This window comes from Diadema antillarum, unplaced genomic scaffold, assembly GCF_040938485.1.
Source record: "Diadema antillarum isolate AM-2024a unplaced genomic scaffold, OU_Dant_1.0 scf00000089, whole genome shotgun sequence".
NCBI classification, from domain to species: Eukaryota; Metazoa; Echinodermata; class Echinoidea; order Diadematoida; family Diadematidae; genus Diadema; species Diadema antillarum.
The window spans coordinates 976,549-1,001,335 of NW_027270978.1; the positions used below are offsets into that span (position 1 = coordinate 976,549).

Below are 24,787 nucleotides of genomic sequence, written 5' to 3' on the forward strand. Positions count from 1 at the left end.
AGGTGTCTTTTATCAACCAATGTTAGCTGTAGCTTGGTTGAACATAAATACACACAGAAGATTTCATATTTATATACAATTGTATTAACAGCAAGAAGATGACAACACAGCTGCTATTTAGTAATAATGGAAGGCAGAAATAAAAAGCAATTTCTTTCCTCTCTGGATCTGATATGATGGTTGAAAAAGTATGTATGTTGTTTAGACAAATAGTAAATATCTGTTTGGCATCTTCAATGGGCAAGATATTGAAGTGTTGTCATTTGTTGTTTTTTTTCCCCGCCTCAATCATGGAATGTTTTGGGAGTTGGCGAGATTCACAGATAATGCTAGCAATATTTTCTGGAACGTCACCAATGTCACCAATAAATATTCACAATCCTGCATGGTGTACCAATGAAAAGAAATAAGAACTCACAGGCCTGCAATTTGAAAACGAATGCTTCATATAGGATTTGTCATCCAACAAAGGATCATATTTTACATCTGCAGAAATTAAATGAACATCAACCAGCACACGTCAAAACAACAACAAAAAAAAGAAAAGAAAAAGGGACGAAGCACTACTAATTTGCAACAACGACAAATATCAATAATTATCTCACTTCACTGGCTGTTCATCAACGAAACAATAATTTTTTTTTTTAAGGATAAGTTTTCAATCTACCCCCCCCCCCCACAAAAGAATGGAAATATTAATGAAAATTATGCTAAATAATTGTTAAACTGTACATTTGATACATTATAAAAAAAATATCAAATAAAATCTCATTAGCACATTTCTCTTGGGTTGTTCATTTTTTTTCTTAGATTGTTGGTACAGCAATGAATTGCATTATGATATTTGATACACCATTGTGACATACCATCTACCTTGTAAGTTGGGCTCTTTTCCATAAAGGTGTCTGGGAGTTAGATGAAGCGTTGAAAGTAAAAATTGATGATGACAGGACAGCAAATATTTGGTATTGCATTCATTTCTCATATCTGTAACTATGCGTTGTTCAATATGATATTCAAACAAACATGCAGTTTGAATATCATATTGATATTGTATAATCAAATGCCAATTATGAACAATTAGGTTGGATATCATTGTCTGTTCTTGTAAGATTGTGATACTATTGCAAAAATCTGTTACCACTCTTTGAAAAATAAACCATCATGGTAGATTTCCCATCTTGAATTACAATGTAAGAGGTGGACGTTCTCTCAGTGGATGCAGGGACTCTCAAGCCAACCTGCTCAACCGGAGTTTGTCAACTCCTCCATGCAGCAAAAGCAAAGATTTCCGACTGTGACGAGGATGCATGCTTCAGGTCACGTGACTGAGTGATGGTGCTTTCCAACTGGTCCTCATCATCAATGCCGAGAGTCCGTCCAGCATGGGCCTGCAAGGTTGCACATTTCAAAACATCACATTTTGGGAGGTTCGCTGACGCAGTGAGAGTTGAGACAAACAAAACAAATACTTTCTGCAAGTGCTTCCTCCAATCAATGATAATCAACATCTTTCCAAAAACATCACCGGTATATCTGTAATTGTTTATGGCGGCATTAGGTTGAAATGTAAACGAACGCCAGAATTTGAGCAAACAATTCCAAGAATTTTTTCATCTCCATGTATGACAGTGGTAAGACGGTATCAATAAAGCAATTCTGCAACTGCACAGCATTCTGACCAAAAATCAAGGTACCCACAAATAAATTAAGATTGCACACTATCCCCCCCCCCCCCATTATAAAGTGCATCCATGCACACACAAAAATAAACATGTCCACCACAGCCTATGTTTGTCATCACATATAACCACAGTATACACCTATGTACCAGTACAATGTAGTGCAATATTATGTCCCCCCCCCCCCCACACACACACACACACAAGCATGGATGCTACTATGCCTGAAAGTTAAAAATATAAACATGTTATATGTAACACTTAAGTGGCAGTATTGTTTGGGTTTCTCTTGGGCAGAGGGTCATAGGTTCACAACAATTCATAATTACCTGTAAGGTATATTCCTATGTCGGATCAACTTTGTCTGCTGCAGAGCCGTATCCAGTTGCTCCTGATACAGAAAAATTATATCAAATGGAATACAACCACCAATAAGAATATCAAATAATTCATACTGCAAAATACCCATACTATATTAATAACCATTCAGAGTAAATATCCCTCTCCCCCCTTTAAACACATTGCTTCTCTTTTTCCTTTGATCCTGGTTTATATGTCGTATATTTACATATATATGGGCCGTGACGCGAGAAAAGGGCCCTTAGGGCATTAAATACCAAAAAATGAGGTTTTACTCCACATTGTAGAAGAAACTCTGACGCATTTAGATATGCAAATCTTTTTCTGAAATTCCAATCCTAAATGACCCCATTACGACATTCAAAAAAGCATGTTTTGCCCAAATTCTGTCACTTTTTGATACGTCTATGCGTGTGCGCGTAGTTATAGCCGGTTGATCTTTTTTGCGCGTACTGGCTGTATTGCTTTGTCAAACTTCCGCGCGGTTTTCTGGCGTTTGCGCGCAGCGGTGCTAAGGGCCCTTTTCTCGCGTCATGGCCCATATGTATGAATAAATATATATCTATATATTTATAAATGTAAATATATACACACATAAATGTATATATTCATATATTTGTCCATTGCTGTGCACGGATTCTCTGAGGAAATGACTGATCCTGTACATAGTTCATTCATATACAACACATTTACAATTTGGGAATTTACAATTCCCAAATTTGTCTTCTTGGGTGTATAATGGTTGTCGCTGTCATGGTATAGTGGAAGGTGCACTGCACTCTTACAAGAAGAGGTCCCAAGTTCAAGCCCTGTTATGGCACTGTATACCCATAATTCTCCCCATTTCCAATTCATAACTGAGTACAAGATAGAAAGTTGACAGATCATGTGAGGTAGATTTATCTTGTGCACGTCAGGTGGCACGGGTTCAAATGCATGAATTCATCTATTGGGAAATTTTAACACATCCAAACCTCCTCCCCCACCTCTCTGTATGGCAACAGTCATGATAATTGTTACTGTATACTGTCAAACCAGCAAATCTGTCAATGTTTCACACACACAAATAATTTGAAAAGAAACATGGTCATTGGGAGGGGGGAACAAAATAAAAGTATCCTTTTGCTTCACCATGAGTATTAATACCTTGCATGATAATTGCATTTGAATGTTAAAATGAAGTATTACAAACTCTAGTGGATGATCTTGCAACAAGGAAACCACATTGGGGATATTGTAAAAACCAGAAATGTTTGCATGCATTTTAATTTCGCAAATTTCGCGACAGCCAAGATTTCCAAAATTAAAATGTACACAAAAGTTCTTGTCTACACTATATGCATTGAGTGCCAGCTCATGGCAACTCGCAAAAATTTCATGCAGCGAAAACAAGGCTGTTGACCCAATTGACAAAAATTTAATGCCACAAAGATTTCTTGCCTCACAGTAGTTGGAAATAAATTGGTGCAACCGTTCCATACCTTAGTAACATCAAGACCTGATTCCCACAGGACTTTCTGTACTTGGCCGACATCCAGCGTTCCCGTGTGATCCACGTCCTGGGCAAGGCAGTGGTTCAGTATCCGCGACTGGTTGTCGCAGATGAACTTGTCGACCAGCGCCACCACATGACTCGGTGGCTGTGGTTGAGATGGGGGGGGGGGCAGGAGGGGTGGGGAGACGAAAATCAGGGAAAAGCAGAAAGAGTTAGCCTGAGTTGCAATGCGCTGAGTGATTTGTTATGAGTAAAGACAAGTCAATGCAGATGCTGGTACATATCTTGAAAGTCCAAGTTTCAAAATAATTTTCAACAAAACTTTGAGGGATTTTGGCTGCAATGAAAAAAAACAAACAAACAAACAAATAGGTGTGATTTTCACATGAGGAAAGAATAAGAAAAGAATCCTCCACTGACTGTAGGTAGGGCAATTTGGATCATCAAAATGCCATCTGACAAATAGAGAGAATATATGTCTTGGATCAACGCCATATACAAACACTATCTTGTCTTTATCTTCTTCATGCATCTGATCTTTGATTCTGTGAGGTGACTATTTTTTTCCATGTCTTTTTTTTTTAAAATAGATAGTTAATAAAGCAAGCTTGCACGTATTGGGTGCCTTTATTCTGATAGAACTTACTGTGTTTCGTTTATGCCCATCCACGTCCAACTTGAGTACGTGAATATCTTTCATTTCCTGCACATCTCGGATTTTCTGATGAACGATGAGCGGCATCGGAATGTTCTGAAAACAAATGAAAGATCCACAGAAGCACAATTAATAATCATATTGCTATTTTTCTCAGAATCCTTTCCCCACCCTTACACCATCTCATGGTAGCCAAAGGATTCCGAGAAATCAGAATTATTTCTCAGAATCCTTTCCCTACCATTACACAGTGTAATGTTTTTTTGTTTTGTTTTGTGTTTTTGTTTTTTTTTACCCCAACAGGGTATTTATTGCTTCCATAGTTCAAAACATTATCTCACATTACAAAAAGTGGAAAAAGAAAGTACACTGAACTTCGAAAGATATTCTTGAGATAAAAAAGAGTCACAAACTATTTACACAATATACATCATTTGCTTTTGGTAAATTATGATGTGCTTTCTTACTATTCAAATCTTCCTTAATTCTTTCACAAATTTCTCTTTCAAACAAATATTGCAAATTAGTCTCACGATATGCTTTTCCAGTTTTATTTCATAACAGTATATATTTATAAATACACCAAAAGGCATTTGTCAAAATTAAATCTAGTTCAGTCTCCTTATGGGCTTTTAACAGATGCATTCCTGTTATCTCAAAATCAACATCGTATCTAAGTTTGATTATAACATTTAGATACGAAAAGAAAATCGTATTCAATCTGCATTCAATAAATGCATGTAGATTATCTTCATCTACACCGCAATGCTCACATTTTCCATCTCTTTTGATTTGCCATCTGTACAAATTCTTTTTTACTGGTAGTAGATTATACAAAATCTTAAAATTAAATTCTTTCAATTTGTTTTCTTTACAATAACATAAGTTTCTTTTGAATATATTCATCCAATCAAATGATGAGTCAAATATCTTTTCCCAATATATACATTTGTCACTATCCAGACAATGTGTACACAAAAGTTTGTAAAACTGTTTGGTTGGAACATCTTGAATAAATCTTTTCTGATTTCTTGTTCCTATTCTTATCTCACGAATTTCTAATGATCTATTATCAAAACACAGTCTAATGTTCTCAGAATCCACCACCATCTCATACACCATTTTATGGTAGCCAAAGGATTATTTCTCAGAATCCTTTTCCTAAGACCATTACACCGTGTAATGTTATTCTCAGAATCCTTTCCCTACCCTTACACCATTTAATGGTAGTGAAAGGATTCCATGAAATCAGAATTATTTTTCAAAATCCTCTCCCTATGACCATTACACAATGTAATGTTATTCTCAGAATCCTTTCCCTATCCTCACATCACGTAATGGTAGCAAAAGGATTCTGAGAAATAACTTTCATCCGATAAAGAATTGATGATGAACGCCTTGAAAACCCTGATGACATTCTAACGAAATCACGTTTAATGAAGTGCCTTGACTATTTCCTTCACTGTGTTTACTTTATGCCGTCACTGTAAATGGGCATTAATCATACTTCTTGGAAGCAGAAGTATTAATCTTAATCAAACATAAAGAGCATTGGCTGGTAGCAGGGAAAACAAAAAAATTGTAACGACTGAGCAGAAAAATGATGCATTATATTTGAGAAGCTCATCTTCCAAAAAACAACAGAATATGCTGAGAGAAAAATTTACAAAAACTGTTTAATTAAATTGAAAGAATGCATTTTTAAAAAATACAAAATAGGAAGAGTCTTGGCTGAAGACACCATGCCATACTCATGTTCATTAATATGCCCATTGAGATAAAAAATGGTGATACATGTATTCTGAAAACAGGTACAATGTATGCTAAGATGCCTACTCACCTGTATTGACACAAGTATCAGCGTGGGATTAAGCTTCATGGCCTTGCACAACGCCACCATGCCATCATCTCCGATGGGATTAGAAGTCAGCTGTGTGAAACAGAAACACAATTTCTCATTTGGAAAACGCAGACATAATGTCCAATGATTTCTGTGCCTTGAGCACGTTAGTCATGTGGAATTGGTGCGTTACGAGTACCCTGTATTATTATCATTCATATTAATATTATTATTATTATTATTACTACTACTACTACTACTACTACTACTGTTACTATCATCATCATCATCATTATTATTATTATTATTATTATTATCATCATCATCATCATCATCATCATCATCATTGGTGCCATTTGTCTCAGTCTTGCAAAACAGGCCACCTACAGCAAGAATTCAGGTACAGATTGTATAAGGCTGATTGCTTCACCTGAAGGGAATCTAGAAAACATCAAACTGAGTGACGAGATAATACTGCTATAAGAAACAAACAGGTGTACTGGCAGGACAGCACTAGCTTAATTTTGGTAATGATGACTTATTTGGGGAGATCCTACCTAAAGCTATCTAACTACACAGATTTGTATGACTTCAAGTAATTAGCACTACGACTAAAAAAAAAAAAGAAGCTAACAAAGCAAGACAAAGATTACTAGTAAGTACACTCACATGCACACACAAATAATTACTGTCAAAGTTTAGGGAATGTGGGGCTTCTGCAGTACTCGCTTGATTTGTTCTTTTGTCTTTCAAAACAAAAATAAGCCTTTTACTCTTTCATGTCTGTCGCTTTTTGTTATTTTTTAAAAGAATTTTGCAAGCTCACAAAGCCAAGAACATTTCTTCAAAATATAGATACCCTGTAAAAAAAAAAAAATTAAAAAAAAAATCTGAGAACATACACTTTTAATTTATACATTGTAAAAGCCTATGAGAGGAAGTGTGTGTCTTACCAGCAGTCCTTCTAAGCGTGTATTCTTCTTCACTCCAATGGAAAGTTTCTGTGCTCCAACACTGTTGACGTGGTTGTAACTGTTTTTGACCAAAAAAACAAACAAACAAATAATGTCATCCAGCATTCACAGACGGAAGGGACTAATCGTCACGGAAATTCATAACTTATGCATTATATGATTAATTTCTTTTTTTAACCCACTTTCCCTGGAGAACAAGATGGACCCCATAAAAAGCATGTGGAGATTTCAGAATGTTAAACGTGAGGGTGATGGAGCACATAACTCAGAGATAATTTTGTACGTAAAATTCTGTAACTTGTACTCTACATATTCTCCAACTCTACCTGTGGTGAAACTTCTATGCGCACTGAAATTATGAAATTATGACATGAAATGTGAAAATAAATGCAATACAACTCTTTCTCGAAATGGAAAAGACTCTTTCCACATCACCCTTGAGCACATATTCACAGCTGTGGATAGCAGCAACTTCTGTCAAACTCATATAAATTCTTCTAATACTTGGTATCTAATCATGCATTGAAGAAACTTGCTTCCAATAGTATTCCGTACAAAATCGGATCCTATCCTGTTGGCAACGAATAACTTTCCTCTTTACTACTTATCACGTTCACCGCTCATATCATGGTAAAACACCTGGGACTTTTAAACACAAATACACCTGAAGAATAATAAATGTTGCATTCCTGTCACGAAAAAGAAAGCTCTTCTTACTTACTTTCTGGAAATTTCTGAAAATCCCCGACCCCCAAACCCCACATATTCTTACAGAACAGATGCTATTCCCTTGACGTAAATGTGAATTTATTGAGAATCAATGCTTTAACCATTGTTTTTGCATCACACATGTCATGCAAGGCAAGAGATATACTAGTAACCAAACAATCAGACAAGCAAACAAAATGATTTTTATATCATATCCCATACCTCAAGTCCAGAATTCGTAGACCCATGTTGATCTTGAGGGCTCTCATGAGTGCAATGCATCCTGGGACTGACACACCATTGTGAGAAAGGTCAAGGACCTCCAGGCTTGAATTCACCTGCAATAAAAGGTCAAGGGGTCATTTCCTTTCCTTCAGGTGGTCAATAGTCATTTTGTAAATGATTCTCAAAGCAAAAGTGAGAATCCCCATTGCTTTCTGCCTACACTTCCGAAATGGGAGATTTTCTTACTATAACTCTGTCTTGACATTATTTTAGCACTTAATGCTTACATACTAAGTTCCAAGAGGCCTTACCTTAAATAGGTTTTATAAAAAAAAAAAAAAAGATATCAACTGATCAATCAAAAAAAGTCTTTGCAGATGAGTGGGAATTCACTGTTGCGAAGTGTTATACACACACACACACATTCAAACTCGCCTTATACAGATTTCAGATAGTGTTGCTACAGGACGAAACAAATTGCCAGGAATTCAGGAGGGACAAATGATTAACCTTATATCAAAACTAACAAAAATGTAGTGCCTACATGTATCTCTTGACAAAAAATGTAGGGGTGGACTCTGCAGTATTGTTACAAAGATGGTGGAATTATCAATAACTGTTGAACATAGTTCCAATCTAATTTTGATTAATTCTTCCCACCAAGACCAATGTGTGTGCCACATTTCATGAGCTTCAGTCGAATACAGAGGAAGTAGTTCAATCCGCAAGATCTTTCCTTGATCTTCTGCCATTTATATGCCATTACCATGGCAACGCAGCTTCCGACACGTCCGAAAAATATGTCTTCCACATCTTCCCACCAAGATCAAGGTGTGTGCCACATTTCATAAGCTTTGGTCAAAAAACTGAGGAAGTAGTTAAATCCGCAAGATCTTTCCTTGATCTTCTGCCATTAATATGCCGTTACCATGGCAACGTACTTTCGGGTACTGTCAAAAAATGTGTCTTGCACATCTACAACCAAAGGCACACATCTGTACCAAGTTTCATGGAAATTGGGCAAAAACTGAGGAAGTAGTTTGCAACACAGAATTTTCCATCATTTTGGCTCATAATATGTGAGCTGTTACCATGGCAACATACTTTTTGTCACTGTCAAGAAATGTGTCATGCTGACCTATATCCTAAGAAATATTAATAAAATTTGACTAATAAAGAAGCTAGAGGGTTCACTGACCTTTAGAGCATTTGAAATTGCAGCAATTCCCTTGTTTCTTACAGCATTCCACTTGAGGTCCAAGTACATGAGTCCATCATTCACCGTCTTAGTTGAAGGAGCCAAACAAAAATTACAATTTTTCGTTGATATCATGTCTCTCATTTCATGGTGTCAGTCAAACTACGTTAAATCTTAACTAAACCAACAAGTTTCAAAGATTCTACATCACAGGTGAAAAATATGGATTAGTTTTAGAAATGAAATACTGTTAGATAATGTTTCTGAGATTGTATCAAACATGATGAAATCATTTACTTTAATAGTAACCAATGAAGAATCTGTACTTTTTGAGTATGTGCCCATTCATTGTTTAAAAAAAGAAATCGCTCGATGTAAAGCTTTGGAAATGAATGAATAAAGTACCTCTGTCGAGGAAAAAAAAGAAAATACATCACAGGTGAAAGAATGCATGGGCAACATGCAGCAAAACGAATTGATGAACCAACAGGCAAATAATTAGCAGCCATCTGCAGATACTGCAACAATAGAAAATAGGGCACAGTCAGACCATAATCGAAAGACTTAAAGGTTGTGAGGCTATCATGGGTTACTATGGGAACATCAGTCCATGTCAACATCATCATCATCGTCACTGTCAACATTATCATCATTGTTATCATCATCATCATCATAATTATCATCATCATCATCATCACTTCAATCCTAATAAAATGTAGGTCCTACCTTTTATTTAGGATAACTTTGTTTTGGATAGCTCAGCCATTTCAAAACCAAGATGCATCAAATAGACTTTGCATTCCTCTTAGAATTGGATTATGCTCTTTCATAGTTCATAAGAGCTTTTTAATTATCTAAAAAAAAATCATCATCAAAACACACTGGAAACCTGAAGCCCCATCTCAAAACGAAATTATACCAGCCCTTTAAGACCAATCAGCTGTAATTTACTAGAGAGAGTTGGACCAAACCCACCAGGCCAGCTCCCAAGTAGACCCCGGCCAGCTCTCCCAGGTCATTGTGGCTGAGGTCCAGCTCGGTCAGCGTGGCATTGTTCTTCAGAGCCTCTGCGAGGGGGATGGCGTCCTTGTCTGTCAGATGATTGGCTGCAGAGACACAAATCAAACCATGTGATGTTTTTACTCATGCTACAGGGACTTCAATTGGTGTGGAGAGAGAAAGAAGTTATGCTAGAGGATAATGAAACCGAAATACACAAATGGATTGAGTGAATGCAGCAATATTAGGAAGACACATCAGCCAAGTTTGAGGAAAATCAGACAGTCCGTTGAAAAGTTATCAATTTTGACATTTTCTGTGCTGCCATCTCTAAATCAAAAGACTACAACACTTTGTGAAGTTATGCATATTACAATGATATAAAGAACATGCAACATATTTTCACTTTGCTAACGTAATGAAAGAGCACTTGACTTTCCTCTTTCAGAAAGTAGGGACTTCAATTAGTGTGAAGAGAAAGAAGCTATGTTATAGGAGAATGAAACCCAAATTCACATATGATTTGAGTGAATGCAGCAATATTAGAAGAACACATCAGCTAAGTTTGAGGGAAATCGGACAGTCCATTGAAAAGTTATCAGTTTTTACTGTTTCTGTGATGCCATTGCTGATTCAAAAAACTACAACACTTTGTGAAGTCATGTATATTACAATGATATAAAGAAAATGCAACATACTTTCACTTTGCTAACATGATAAAAGAGCACTTGACTTTCCTCTTTCAGAAAGCTGGGGGAATGATACTACCTTTAACATATATGTCAGTAACAAGTTTAGGGAATGTGTTCTTCTCAGGAAAAAAGAGAAAAAAAAATTCTCTGACACAACAAAATGATGTGACACATATGAAAACATACTCACATTGAAGGCACAGGGTCTTGAGCGTGTAGTTTGTCTCCAGCATATTTGAGAAGGCTGTGATCCCTTTTGCCCTGATCAGGTTTTGGGACAAATCCTGCATGCATTTCACAATGTATTTCAAAAAGTAATAGAAGTAAATGGTGTGCATGAAAGTTTCTCACAGATATTCTTAAAGAATTAGGACTGCTAAATATACAGAGTATCAGTTTGTGTATCATAGTGGCAACGTTCATGTCACGCGCTTATATCATTACATTTTTTTTTGTGTCTTTCACTGTATGAACGGACAAGTTCAGTATCTAGTGACTGCACAACTCTTGCCTCTCTAGCTCTGAATTTGATGGTTTGACACTTTTGGGTGATTCCTTTTTTGTTTTGTTTTGTTTTGTTTTGGGGTTTTTCTGTCCTTTTCCTTCATTTTTTATTCAAAGGATTGTGAGCATCTATTTGATGGATTGTTGTACTAGAGAAGTGTTCACTACTGCTATCATTATTATCATTGCTTCTACCTTCATCTCAATCCTCCAATAATCATAAAATATATTTTGGTTCAAAATAAAGCTGGCACACAACTTCAAAATCTCCATGGACAATGTTGGGGGATAAAACATTCAATGAAAGCAACAACAACAACAAACGAATCTGAGCCAAATTTAATAGCACTTTTCATGTAGTTTCAGGGAAAAATGTAGCACTTTGCTGGTCTCAAATCAGGCACACCCCATTGGACGAACCACAAGAGTGAGTGAACAGAGACATCCGTTGCATACACAAGTTACGTGCAAGTACCCTCATAGTTAGATGCTTACAATTGCTGGTATATATTTATCCCTCCACCCATCCCTGTACTTTAGTCCCTGGGTTGACACTCTTGGCATTATTCAATCCATGCTGACCACAAATTGACTTCTTTTGCTTCTGACAACGTCAGCCAATAAACAAAGCAAAAACAAACAAACAAACAACAACAACAACAAACAAATATGAGACCATAATATGACTCTAACTGGAAAAATGTTTTGTTACCTCCAGGTCACTACCCTGAACCCTTTCTTGATAATTTACATACATCTGGACAAAACATTTGATATCGTAACAAGTAAAAAGCAGCAATAGCTGGAATTGACTGACTTTTTAGTTAAGCAGCAATAGCTGAAATTGACTGAGTTTTTAGCTAAGCGTTGGCCTGAGTTAACAAGAATACTCTATTTTCTTTCTCCTTTTGCATTTGGATTAATCTTCAGGGCGAATTTGATTTTTCTTCCATTCTGTTAATTTCTCATGAAAAGCATTCGTAACAGAGAGAGATAAACACTTAATAACATAAACAATGATATTTGTGGATGAAGACACTTATAGAAAGGTCCTAAGATTGAGACACCAGGGTCAAAACCTGGGTCCCATTTCATAAAAGATGTTAGGATAACAACTCTTTCTGGAATGGCAACTTCCCATAGCAACAGCTAATCGGGAAGCTGGATTCTTGTTGCTACCACGACAATTGCCATTCCAACAAAAGTTGCTATCATATCAACGTTTCATGAAATGGGGCCCTGGTGTGATAAAGTTGTGACATGAAACAGTGTAGATTTTACATCTGGCTGTATCACCCTTCTACACTGTCCATACACTGGTTCCCAACTTTCAAACTAAGGCAGACAAGTTGTGACTGTTGCCATCAATTAACTCATTGCTTACGGGAAGAAGACACACGCCACATGGTAACCGTATGGGAATTGCTTTATCATAGATGTTGGGGGTTAATCTGCCCACTGAGGATCCGATGGATTTGAGAACTGCACATGATTGACCAGGGCCCTGTTTTATGAAGAGTTAAAATTGATTATACAATGTATAGTTGATTTCAACTGTAAGTCTATGGCAGCCTGTGTGGTAAGGAAATTTAAAATCGATTTTATCTTTTGATAAAACGGGGCCCAGCTGTGTAGCTCACTCACCACTTTGGTGATGTTGATGTTATCTTCCAGCATCTTCGCTATGGCAACCCCGCTCTCCTCCTCCAGATGGTTGTCCGACATGTCCAGTGTCTCAATCATCGAGTTACTCTATATGAGATATGGAGAATGATGAGCACTGATCACCTTAGCTAAATCATAACTTCAGAGCTGTGAGAATGGTTAGGTGAAGAAAAAACAAAGCTCTTACAAAATGGAAGGCTTAAATAGCTTCTACAAAAATAAGAGTTTCAAAGCTTTAAAACTGATTTTTTTTTTCATAAAGAAGTTAAAAGAGTGAACACAAGGGTTTTCAAGAAATGAAAAGTTGAAAGGGCTTGAGAACTAAAATTTAAAAAATGGATGGTCCAAGATATTTGGATCATATACAATGTGGGCTCCAAGACAGAAAATATCAACAAAGAGGTTCTAACAATGGAAAAGTCAAGAAAAATGCTCCGAAAATGGAATGATGAAAAGACAAAAACAGAATTTGAAGAGTCACTATGAAAGCTCTAAAGAATGAAATAGTTTAAAGCTTGGATTGGAGAATGAATGGCTAAAAATGGGAAGGTTCGCAAAATGAATGACTCTCAGACCTGCATGGAAAGGCAGGCAAAAAGCTGTGGGGGTACAGCAAATATTGTCATTATGAATGGTGGGGATAAAGAATCAAAGAACGGAACATTCTGCTAACTTGAAAGAAAGGGTAACAAAAAAGAAAGTTTTCAGGACTCTCAAGGGTTAAAAAACAGAATTTGAAGGTATTGCCAAAAAAAAAAAACCAAAACAACAACATACATACAGAAACCTTTGCACACTGCAAACTGAAGAGTGAGCAAAAAACTTGAGACAAGGAAAAGGTTAAAAACAATAACAGTAACAACCAAGCATTAATACCAACATCAACACCAAGCTCAGGCATGTCATAATCCATGAGGGAAGGAGGGCTGTAATATCAAGTTGATTGAGAATGAATGGCAACAAACCCTACAACTCTACTTGGTAGCTGGGGCAACACTGGCAAAACATCGCAAAGTTCAACCTTGAGAAGTCTTCGTGAAGTTTGCTCGTCTGTCCACACTAGCAGCCAAACTTTTCAATGTTACATCTCAAAGTTAGGGTCGATGGTGAGCATGTGCCATAAAGAAGATAGAGCACGCTGTCTGACAGCCAATGATTAAGAGCATGCTTTGGAGGCAACACTCCCAAACAGGTGACAGACTGTTCACTTGACAAACTTTGCCAAGTTTCAGCTGCAAGCATGCTGTCTGCACAAACACAGAGAGGATTGGCGGGGTCCAGGAAATTTTCCTAGTTTAAGTGGGAAATTATATGAAAAGTTTCGTGTAAAATTTTACTGGAAGTTCGCGGTCACACTGGCGAAACTTTGCAAACTTAAACTTCGCAAACTTAAACTTCGTAATGTTTTGCCATTGCAACCGTGGCTAATTTAAAATGTATAAATCTTAAACGTATGCACACAAAAGCGCACAGACACACACACACAATTATTCAAACACTCCCAGACAGAAACCCACCTTCATTGCTATTGTCAGCGGGAGCACATTCTGGAGGTTGAGGTAGCGGTGACGAAGCTGAAAGGCGGGGTCAGTCAGGTGCCTCAGAACATATGTGGCAGGGTCAATTCCTTTATGGTGGCAGAAGGGTGGAAAATTCAGAGTCCATATGATTTTGCAGCAGATTAAGAGGTGCTGTATACACACTTCACAGGCCAATTATATTTACTTTTCACTTTCAATTCAAGTAAAATATTTCTCATTTAAAGGCACATGGTCCCGGTGGTTTAGTCAAATGCGTACGCGGGCGCACGGCGCAAGTTTCCTATAGAGACCTAGGCTATTTAGCACACTTCTTTTGTGATGTCATACTAAGACTCACATAAGCACGCTTCCTGGCATCACTACAGACTGCGTGACGCGCAGAGAAGACAACGAAGGCAACGTTACTTAGCAACACCTACGCGCTTTACTCTTGATGACAGCACAACTTCGGCAATCTTTGTATCATCAACAGCGCCCTCTTCACTACCGGGACTATGTGCCTTTAATATCTAGCTTTAGTTATAAACAGCATAGCAACACAGCTGAAAATACTTGGTTCATAGGATAGTGGAAGCTGCAAGATTTTTCTTTCCAAATTACTGACTTTACAGAAATCACACTTAGCTGGAACTTAGCACTGAACCCATGAACACATGGGTATATTTTTGCTTTGTTTTTTTTTTTTCCACAAATTTCATAAATTAACTAACTTTTGCAAAATTAACAACTCTACAAAACATTGCCTAACCTGACACAAATGTGCTTAATATTGTCTTCAAGGTGAACAATAGTTTATTCTTCATTCCATCGATGTTGTTCTCAATTGCAAATTTAACCACCTGCAAAATTGTCTCACAATATTATACTCACAAAATAAATGGCATATTCAGTACTTACAATGTACTTTATGTATGCATGTAAAACTACCACACTGTGAGAATCAAGAATTCAGTACCTGATGCATCATATTTTACCCAGCTGCTACCATTCTACCTTTGACTACTTCCCTGTCAGTATCTATGTAGTGTGACACACATTTATAGGTCATCTCCAAATGTTTGATGTGTACAGCTAATTGCAATCCCACACTCCCAATGATACACAGAGTTCACCTCGGATGGAAATTTTCTTGTAATGAAGGTCTTTGCTGTAAATACACATCCTGGGTGGTAGAAGGCTTAACGATGCACCACTTATTCTTTCTTGGGTATGAATACGTGGTGCACCGTTAAGCCTTCTACTACCTGACGTCCTACCACCATAGAAGCCTTCAAAGATCAACACATATCTTGAAATAGCAACCATATGTTTAAGTCACTAGACACAGGTAAATGCAGTAACTTACCTTCTTCCCGACACTTCTGGATGTACACTTGTCTTCCTGATGCATCGCGGGGAATTCTTGGTTCTGAATTGGTGAGAGAAAACAAGAATGATATGTCTTCAGAAGTTATTTGTGAAGAAGTTTTTAAATCACGGCTAAAAACACATCTTTTCATTTAATTGTTTATTATTATCAAGCACAACAGAAGCATTTGCAGCGCAGAATATATGTCTATAGGTTTTGCGCTTTATAAATTGATATATTATATTATTATTATCATTTTAGATTCAAAAGCCACACACTTAACTCTTTATAAGCCCTTGCACATAGCTGCAACCAGCCATGTGTTATCATTGGCATTCAGTTACTGTAATAAGGGGAAACCTGCAGTTTGTAATTAATACTTCACAGTTTATATTCTGCAGAATTTTCCACCCCTCACAGTATTTTCAGTAGTTGTCCCCTTAACCCTAAAAGGGCCGGGGGGGGGAATCCGCCCCCCCCCTCGACGTTTCGCGCTATAATTCTGTTACGCGAGAAGGCCTCGTCGCGAGGCTTCTTGACTTTGTTTGTTCAAGTCTCGCGCAACTTTTGAGACCAAATTTGCGACGTCCAAGCGTACTTTTGCGAAGCCACGCCCATTTTTGTAACGGAATGTCGCCCCAAAACGGGCACAATTTTGTGATTTTTGTGTACATTTCCTATGGAAAACAGTGCTCTGTCGTGAAAGTCATAAAAACCTGATTATTTTTACAATTAATCACTTTCATTGATTAGTTTTGTGCTAATTATGGTAGAAAAGTGGTCAGTGACAATTTCCAATGAAAAAACAAAGAAAAAAACAAAAGTTGAAAAACAAAGAAATACATAAGAAATTCTGAAAACAATAAAATACATAAGAATTGAAATGAATTTTGGAAGTTTTTGTGATGTACAATCGTTGAATATGCTGCAACAGATTTACAGACCAAAAATTAGACTCTCAATGCTTTTAATTAGGCTAAAATATGATCTTGAGCTTAATTTGCATAATTAATTAATTAAAATTAGAAATTGATTGTTTCAAAAAATCTTATGACACAATCTTGTAGATTATGACGCGGGTCTCACGCATGCAAAATTTCATCGCGATCGCACCACCGATGGCAGAGATCTCGGGGGGGGCGGAATCCATCCCCCCCCCCCCCCCCCCCCCCCCCCCCCCCCCCCCGGCCTGAGCATAGCCAAAAAAGCCCGGCCCCTTTAGGGTTAACTTGTTTGTAACGCAAGTAGAAAAGTCCATTGTAACAAAGTTATGTGGTGCTATGCATTGTGACGCTCATAGAAAATACAAGAGACAGAATTTTTCAGACACAAAGAAACTTCAATGTTGTTCACACAAAAGCGGCTACCATAATCCTAGTTGGGGTTGCTTTGTTTCCCAACCTCCACCCCAGACACGACTGCCATTGGGATCAAGCTTTTTCCCATTATGCATCATGTGCATATCAGCGTCATGTGTTCATATCAAGTTTTCTTATATGATGATGCCAATCTAGAGTATATGGAGTATATGGAGTATATGGAGTATATGGTATGTGGCATATTTAGAGTATATGGACTCACATATTTTTTTGCACTTACTTGGAGGAAACTCTTCAGCCAGGTCCGTGTCGTAGCCGTCCTCCTCGTCAGGAGGAGTGGCCATCATGTCTCTGATTGGATCCTTTAAGACACGCCTCTCCTCCTCCTCCTGTTCCTCCTCCTCTTCCTTGGAGATGGATGTAGTTGCTAAACTCTCTGGGAAACATACAATATTGAGAGTGATGCCTTACAGGCTTCTTGTTTGTGTTTGTTGTTGTTGGGGGGGTGGTTGGCATATTCTGAGAAAAATTGCATTCTGAATACAGATTTCACTATCACACAATTCAGCTATATTCTAAAATTATATATATCTGCGTTCCAGTAGAAAATGTAATGGAAGCCAATATTGGTTCCTTTTGTGTCATCTAGGTGCAGGTATACGGTATTATCATCTATATAGGACGTTTTAGCGGCGCATTAAAAATGTGTATTGTGTCCTCTCGATTTTTACCGTTCAATATGAGAGCATATTGAACAAAATACATAGGCCAAGGTATTAATTCCCCATAGGCTACCGTTGTTACTGGCCATTCAATAATACACCATATTTTGTCTCGTGTTTTGCACGAGCGCTTGCTGATTGGGCAAACGCTTGCTACTAGTGCGTGAAATCTTGTTACAATTTACAAGCGTGCAAACATCTTGCCAGTTGCTTGCTTCATAAGCAGATACTTGAGTAGAGGCTACTCCTTCAGTGCCGAGTCATCTTCAAAGATGGGTAGAAGTGCGGTACTTTTGGGCAGCTTATACTTTTATTATAGATGATGATAATCATATTGGATGGCTTAAATTCATGGAATACCAGGGAATATTGCACTCGTTAGGGCCATTACTCCCTGGTATCCCGTTCATAGCCATTCAATATGATAAGAATACTCTCACCTCATATAAAAGTATCAATACTTGATAACATACTGTAAAAGTGGATATCTTTGCAGTGTTGATATTTTTGCGCAATCAGAAACTCGCACAAAAATTAAAGCACACTTATATTTTTGCTTGCCATACATGCATGTTCCAGTAGTTTATGTCTTGATTCTGAAGAATTAAGAACATCCCAAACTCATCTTACCTGCAAAAGATTACTCACACGAAAATATCCACTTTTACAGCAGGCACTGTCTGTATTTCATCTGTATAAACAAACTCAGTATATGATACATGTGAAGATATGAGACAATCTTCAATACTAGGCAATGACTGCATTTCAATCTAAACAAACCTGATTTGACTTAACACATGGATGCAACTAAAAAAAGGGCAAGACAAGGCTGGAATGGCAGAATGCACATCATGATATAAAATGTTAATCTTCACTGCTCCATCAACTCAAAATGGCATCTACATTCTATACACATGGGCTGGAAATGGTAACAACAGAGTTAATATTCTTCAGATTTCTGCTTTTTCCAAAAATGTTTTGTAAAGTGTATATCTGCACCCTCTCTCTCTCTTCTTTTTCTTCTTTTCTCCTTATGCTATCTATCTGTATGTGTGTGTTTTCCACACCCCTATCTCTCTATTTCCCTTTGCATTTTTTTCTCAATGTCTCTCTTCATATCTGTCTGTCTCCTCCTCCTCCCCTCCTCCCCCGCCCCCCCCCCCCCCCATTTTCTCTACCCTGACCTCACATGATACAACACCAGGGTGAAGATTTCTCACCTGGTGTTTCAAACTCCTCATCTCTCATATCTGAAGAACATGTATCGTCATCCAGCACCTCCGTCATGGACCAAGCATGACTCTCCCTCCTGTCATCCGAAGTGGAACGGTCCAGGATAGATCGCCTGCGATTGACATCTGTGTGTTGCTGGGGTGGACTCACTATGATTGTAGGGGATGCCATGGAACTCTTTGCCCTGCGGCTCTGTGGGCTTAAACTCCGATTGGGAGACCTCCAATGAAGAAACAGACAAATCATATTTACCATTTTTAAATGCAATTACTTGTGTTTTTTTCTCATTATCAATCATTTAAACATATAATTTTTATTACAAGACACAAATTGTTTACTTCAATGAGGTACTCCACAAGGAAATTACTTTTTTGTGTGTTCTGGAGGAAATGATTAATTTCATATACCAGGAAAGCCATTTCAATGTGAACACTGATCAGTAGGTCTCCAAGAAGACCCTGCTTTAACTTTTACCTACACCGCTTGTAGCCAGCTTTGATGCGTACAATTGCGTCATGGGGAACAAAGTGGAACAAACATTTTGTCCAAGGATCTACTAATGAACATAATCATTAAAGTGTGAAATAACAAATAAGTCTGAATTACAAATAAGGAAATGATGTTGATGGACAAAAAAAGAAAAAAGAAATGGAAAGAGCTTCAGGTCCATTCACCTGTTTGGAGATGCTGTCTTGGGCCTGGCGGCTGACCTAGCGAAAGTTGGTTTGGACACATCCTGGCGTGGGGACTTGCGTCTGATGAACAGGGCGTCGCTCGCATCCCCTCTCTCATCTGCCAGGCTGATGCGGCCAAAGTTCAGATGGGTCGGTGAGGTGGCATCTCTGCGGGGCGAGGTCTCACTGGAGGAGATGAGATCCTTGAGGAGCCTCCCTTGAGCCGACAGGGAATGACTGCTGCCCTCTGGTGATGATGCAAGCCGCTTCCTGCCACTGGAAGACTTGGTCTTACTGCTTTTCTAGTGTTTGAGATGAAGAGGAAGATTGCAATGCATCACCTGCAGTGTTGTTACTCATTGTTGGCAGCATTCACTTCTTTCTTTCTTCCTTTTTAGATATCATCTGCATGTGCATACAGATATTTCCAAATTTGAGATTCAAATTACTCTTTTTGCACAGCAAAAAAAAAAAAAAATCAAACAAACAAATAACTTATAAAGATGAACATAATTTTTTTTTTTTCAAAGTGATTTCAGTGTCTTTCAGTTGCATCATATCAATACTACAATGTCACAGGAAATACATGTAAATGACCATAAATCTCGCAATGTCATACGTCTTCTCCATGAGTAATAACCCAAAAATAAACTTGTGTTAGTTCTCATAAAATTTGCAAATCATCAGTAAACCCTATACTTCAAATTTATGGAGGAAACTGCTAAAGAGGGTTATGTATCATTGATTTTTTTTTTTTTTTATGCAACCATACAACCTGCATCAGCAGACTTATTTCCCTTGAATTCAGTTTGGAATCAAAACTTGTGACTTGTTAGCAATGACTTCCCTTGCACTTTCATGAACAACTGTACATGCCACACTGAGGACATTAGAGTATTTTGTTATATTTTTCACTTAGAAATTACTTATTGTGCAGATTTGCAATAACTCTCTATTAAATTCAATCACTAAATGGACCTTTCAGAACACTGACACAGTTTATCTTCCAAATTATTTTGCGCTTAATATCTAGAGTAGTTAGCGCTGCAAATAATATTCTGATCAGCGAAACGTTTTGAAGTTTGTGCAGGGAAGCAAAGAACTTATTATGCAAACTGCACTTCATCCCTGGTCTATGTTTACAGTCATACATGGATACATAGACAACGATCACATATTAACATGCAGCACTTTGGACTGGCGTTATGCAAACATAGTTTTTGTAAGGTAGGTACTTAGAAAAATTGACCTTAGGAAAAGTCAATCAGCAGAAAGAAGAAGCAATGCATAAATATCTTCACACACTATAGTGGCATTTAAAAATGCACTAAGACTTAGTTGACACAATGCATGATTTGCTCATTGACAGAGTCCAAAGTGCCTGCCATATACAACATGATTTTAATTGCTGTTACCAAAGAATTTCAGATTACAGCTTGGCCCAGTATTGATTATGAGAGAAGTCTTAACTCTTTATAACTGTGTAATCAACTACTTAGGTTTGCACAATATAGCAACCCTTAAGTGAAAATTAACATCAATCAGGCAGCCACTTGGAACTTCTTGGAATGTGGGGTTGTGATTTGGTTGAAGTGTTAAATGCAATTCACCTTAGTTATTCTGGACACTACATTTGTACTTCACCAAATCTTGTGTGCTTACTGTCATTCATCCCCACCCCCGCATTCAAAATTATTCACACATCATATAAATTATTGGTCTTTAAAAAAAAGGAAACAAAAACACAGGATTAATAATTACTGGGGGAACCAGAATCATCGGGTTATCTAATGCCATTACAAAACTATGTATATTGGGAAAATAATACAAACGAACAAACAACCTAATTAAAACAAAGACTTTCACAGATTTTCCATTGAAAACATCACAAAAAATGGATTAACTTTTGAGCAGGTCAGGTCGAGTATGACAAAGTATCTACATTATGCATGGGAAAATATTTCAAAGACAAAATTAGTGACCTTTTTTTTGTGAACAAAACCAACACAGACTAGGGGGTTCTATGTAGATGAATATTTGTATAATGGATGATTTCATAGTATTCTTTACATATTCTCTTACTTACTTATTTTATCTTACTTATAAAAATCTATCTTACTGCATGATGAAAGATCAGAGATCACAAACACAATATCGAGTAATGTCTTGCCAGTTTAACGACCATCGACACAATGATGTATGTTTTTATTTTCACAGAAACAGCAGTGATTCCCAGGTTTTATTCCTTGAGAACACAGATTTATGGTGCAACTGTCAAGAATGACTATCTACTGTAAAACACAATATACTCGCGGCATGAAAATTGTGAATCGTGAATTGGAGCCAACGGCCTTTCTCGCAGGATTAAATTTTCACGACTTGCCACTGGTATCCAATGCATATTGTGTAGACAAGAACTTTCACGTGCATTTTGATTTCGCGAATGATACACACACACACACACAAGGAAAAGATAATATTCTACTGCCAAATTGTGCAGTGATAATCCAGACTTTATGACAATCATGTGCAAAAATAATTTTAACAAAAAACACACAAATATTGAAAAAAAAAAGCTTGAAATAAGAACAAAAGACCTGAAGAAACAAAAGCCAATAATATGAAAATAAAGAGAAAAACGAAAAAGAATAAATTGTTTTTACCTCTTACTAATATAAGGTAGCGATTAATTTACAATTAAGATACTTGCGTATATCATGATTAAACATGGGATAGATTCTACAAAACTACCTACTAGTAAATGTATTTATGTGGATATCTGACAGTGACAGGTTAGAAAGAAGCAAGACGAAGGAGAAGAAGAAAAAAAAGAAGAAAGAAAGAAAGAAAGAAAGAAAGAAAGAAAGAAAGAAAGAAAGAAAGAAAGAAAGAAAGAAAGAACTGACCAATCCTCTTACAATACACAAGTCAAAATTTTCTTTCCAAGCTTACAGTTTTTTGTCTCCGAGATACGACTCTGCTAGAAAGTGCAGATCGGGAACTGCGAGGTCGCAGGGCCGAAACTGTCCCGTCCAACTTTCCATGATGGTGGCGGCAGCAGTGCGACTTTGAGTCAAGTTTAGGACTTGACATGATTGATCAAATCTTGAAGAAGAATGACAACAGTTGTCTCCGGAAGACTTAATAGAATGCGCACTTCATTCTGACTGGAATCACATGACATGAATGACGTGATTGAGATTTTATATCGTGTAGATGCAGGTCAAATACGAATTCACGCTAATTGCCATGTCGCTCCGTTGTTAGGTACGCTGGAGTAAAATCGCCGGCTGGCTATATATATATGTCGGCGGCGTACGGTACTTCGTAGAAAGTTCGCCGAACAGTTGCGCCGAAGTTTCACTAAACTTGTATACAGTGCATAGCCGCGCCAGGCGTTTGTGTGTACTGCGTGTGTGTACGAGTGTGTGCATAAACCCTGGCCCTGGCTGCAATTAATTATGTAAATAGCGCCATCTAACGCGTTTTGATAGGCATACCAGCACAACATCGACGTTCTGTGAACCTCGAAAGATTTGCTTTAGAAAAATTAACAAACAAGAAGAAAAACAAACAAACAAACAAACAAGCATAGGGGGTTGGACTTTTTCATGGGGGAGGAGGAGAGGTCTGTAAAAAAATAAAAAACATAAAAAAGAAGAAGACTCATAGCACCCATATTCCCAAAAGGTGTGTGTGTGTGTGGGGGGGGGGGGGGGGGGGAGGGGCAAGGGGGAAATCCATCGACCTGCAGCATGAAATTAAATGAGAGGGAAAAAATTATTTTCTCCCTTTTTTTTTTAAGGGGGGGGGGGAGGCGTTGGAGGGGATGGGGTTAAGCTCAGAAATTGATCACGCGATTTAGCTTTTTGCATAGCTTTTGTTTTGGTAGCTTCCCCCTCCCCCAAGATAATGCTACAGTGTTGTTTACAGAAATGCAAAGCATGTACTACTCAATATATACACAAATGAAATGACTTGGCAGCTATACATGTAGGATAATGCTTAATTTACTTAAGATCAACGCCAATCCACGTTTAACTCTTACTTCATTGAACATACACTGTAGTAACATAATCAGCTTCATTTACATCGAATATGAATGGGGAAAAAAAAAAAAGATGTGGCCTATACAGAAGGATTTAGATTTCTTCTTGTTCAGAGTTTTCACACGAACTAGTGCTATTTATCCCAATTCAACACAAATACATATCATCATCTTGATCATCATGTGTATCCCCTTATTCCCAATCTTGAATCCATTCTCGAAAAGGGCCGGTGGGGGGGGGGGGGGTTGAATCACCTCCCTCCCCCCCCCGACATTTCCCACGACCATTTTGCCGCGCGATTTTTTTTTTGACCGCGCCGCTCGCTGACTTTCACTTTCAAGTCTTGCACATCAATGACACCATTTTCGCGGAAAACGAACATAAAATTACGACGCTGCACAACCTTTTATACACGCTTGTCAGACCGAAAATGGCTCAAAAACGTGATTTTGTGTACAAAGTCTATGCAAATAGAGTTTCCTCACCTAATTATTAAAAAAGATATGATTATTTTCACTTTCAATGGCTGAAACCAATTAGATTTAGCATAATTATGCTTAAAATAGGTTCTGTAATGAATTTTGTGAAAAAAACGAAAAAAAATAACACAAAAGGTCGAAAATCAAAGAAATACATAAGAAATCATTATTCATAAAACAATAGAATACATACAATATGATGCCATTAGCTTTATGTTCTGAATTACAGCAAAAATTATGATTTCACGCATATTGATATTTTAAAAAATGAAAAATTCATCTTTTTTAATAGTTTGGTAGACTACGCGACAGGTAATGTATGTGCCAATTTTCAGGGCTGATCAGCTTTTTACTATTTTTCGAAATCCCCCCCCCCCCAATATAACACGTAAATTTTGTGATTGCAGAAGCATAAAATTCATCGT

General features: G+C 37.5%; 1 protein-coding gene across 1 annotated transcript; it reads right to left on the reverse strand.

Annotated features, from left to right (window-relative positions):
* Nucleotides 1-1,315: 1,315 nt before the first annotated feature.
* LOC139718120 (uncharacterized) lies at nt 1,316-22,927 on the reverse strand. The gene is made up of 17 exons (XM_071629605.1): nt 22,787-22,927; nt 19,835-20,136; nt 19,148-19,380; nt 17,486-17,641; nt 15,884-15,946; nt 14,515-14,624; nt 12,977-13,084; nt 11,019-11,112; nt 10,113-10,243; nt 9,138-9,224; nt 7,937-8,052; nt 6,986-7,064; nt 6,033-6,122; nt 4,184-4,288; nt 3,524-3,682; nt 2,012-2,073; nt 1,316-1,391 (listed from the first exon to the last, which is right to left on the reverse strand). The coding sequence occupies exons 1-17, from the start codon at nt 22,925-22,927 to the stop codon at nt 1,316-1,318; spliced, it is 2,112 nt and encodes a 703-aa protein (XP_071485706.1).
* Between the last annotated feature and the right edge of the window lie 1,860 nt (nt 22,928-24,787).

What these genes read in the sequence shown, in the direction of transcription:
- LOC139718120 (XM_071629605.1), bottom strand. Translation starts at nt 22,927, where the DNA reads ATGTCAAGTCCTAAACTTGACTCAAAGTCGCACTGCTGCCGCCACCAT. An exon ending in GGCTGAAGAGTTTCCTCCAA is followed by an intron (nt 15,947 to 17,485) that starts GTAAGTGCAAAA and finishes TCACCAATTCAG; the next exon opens with AACCAAGAATTCCCCGCGAT. An exon ending in ATGGGCATAAACGAAACACA is followed by an intron (nt 3,683 to 4,183) that starts GTAAGTTCTATC and finishes TCTCAACCACAG; the next exon opens with CCACCGAGTCATGTGGTGGC.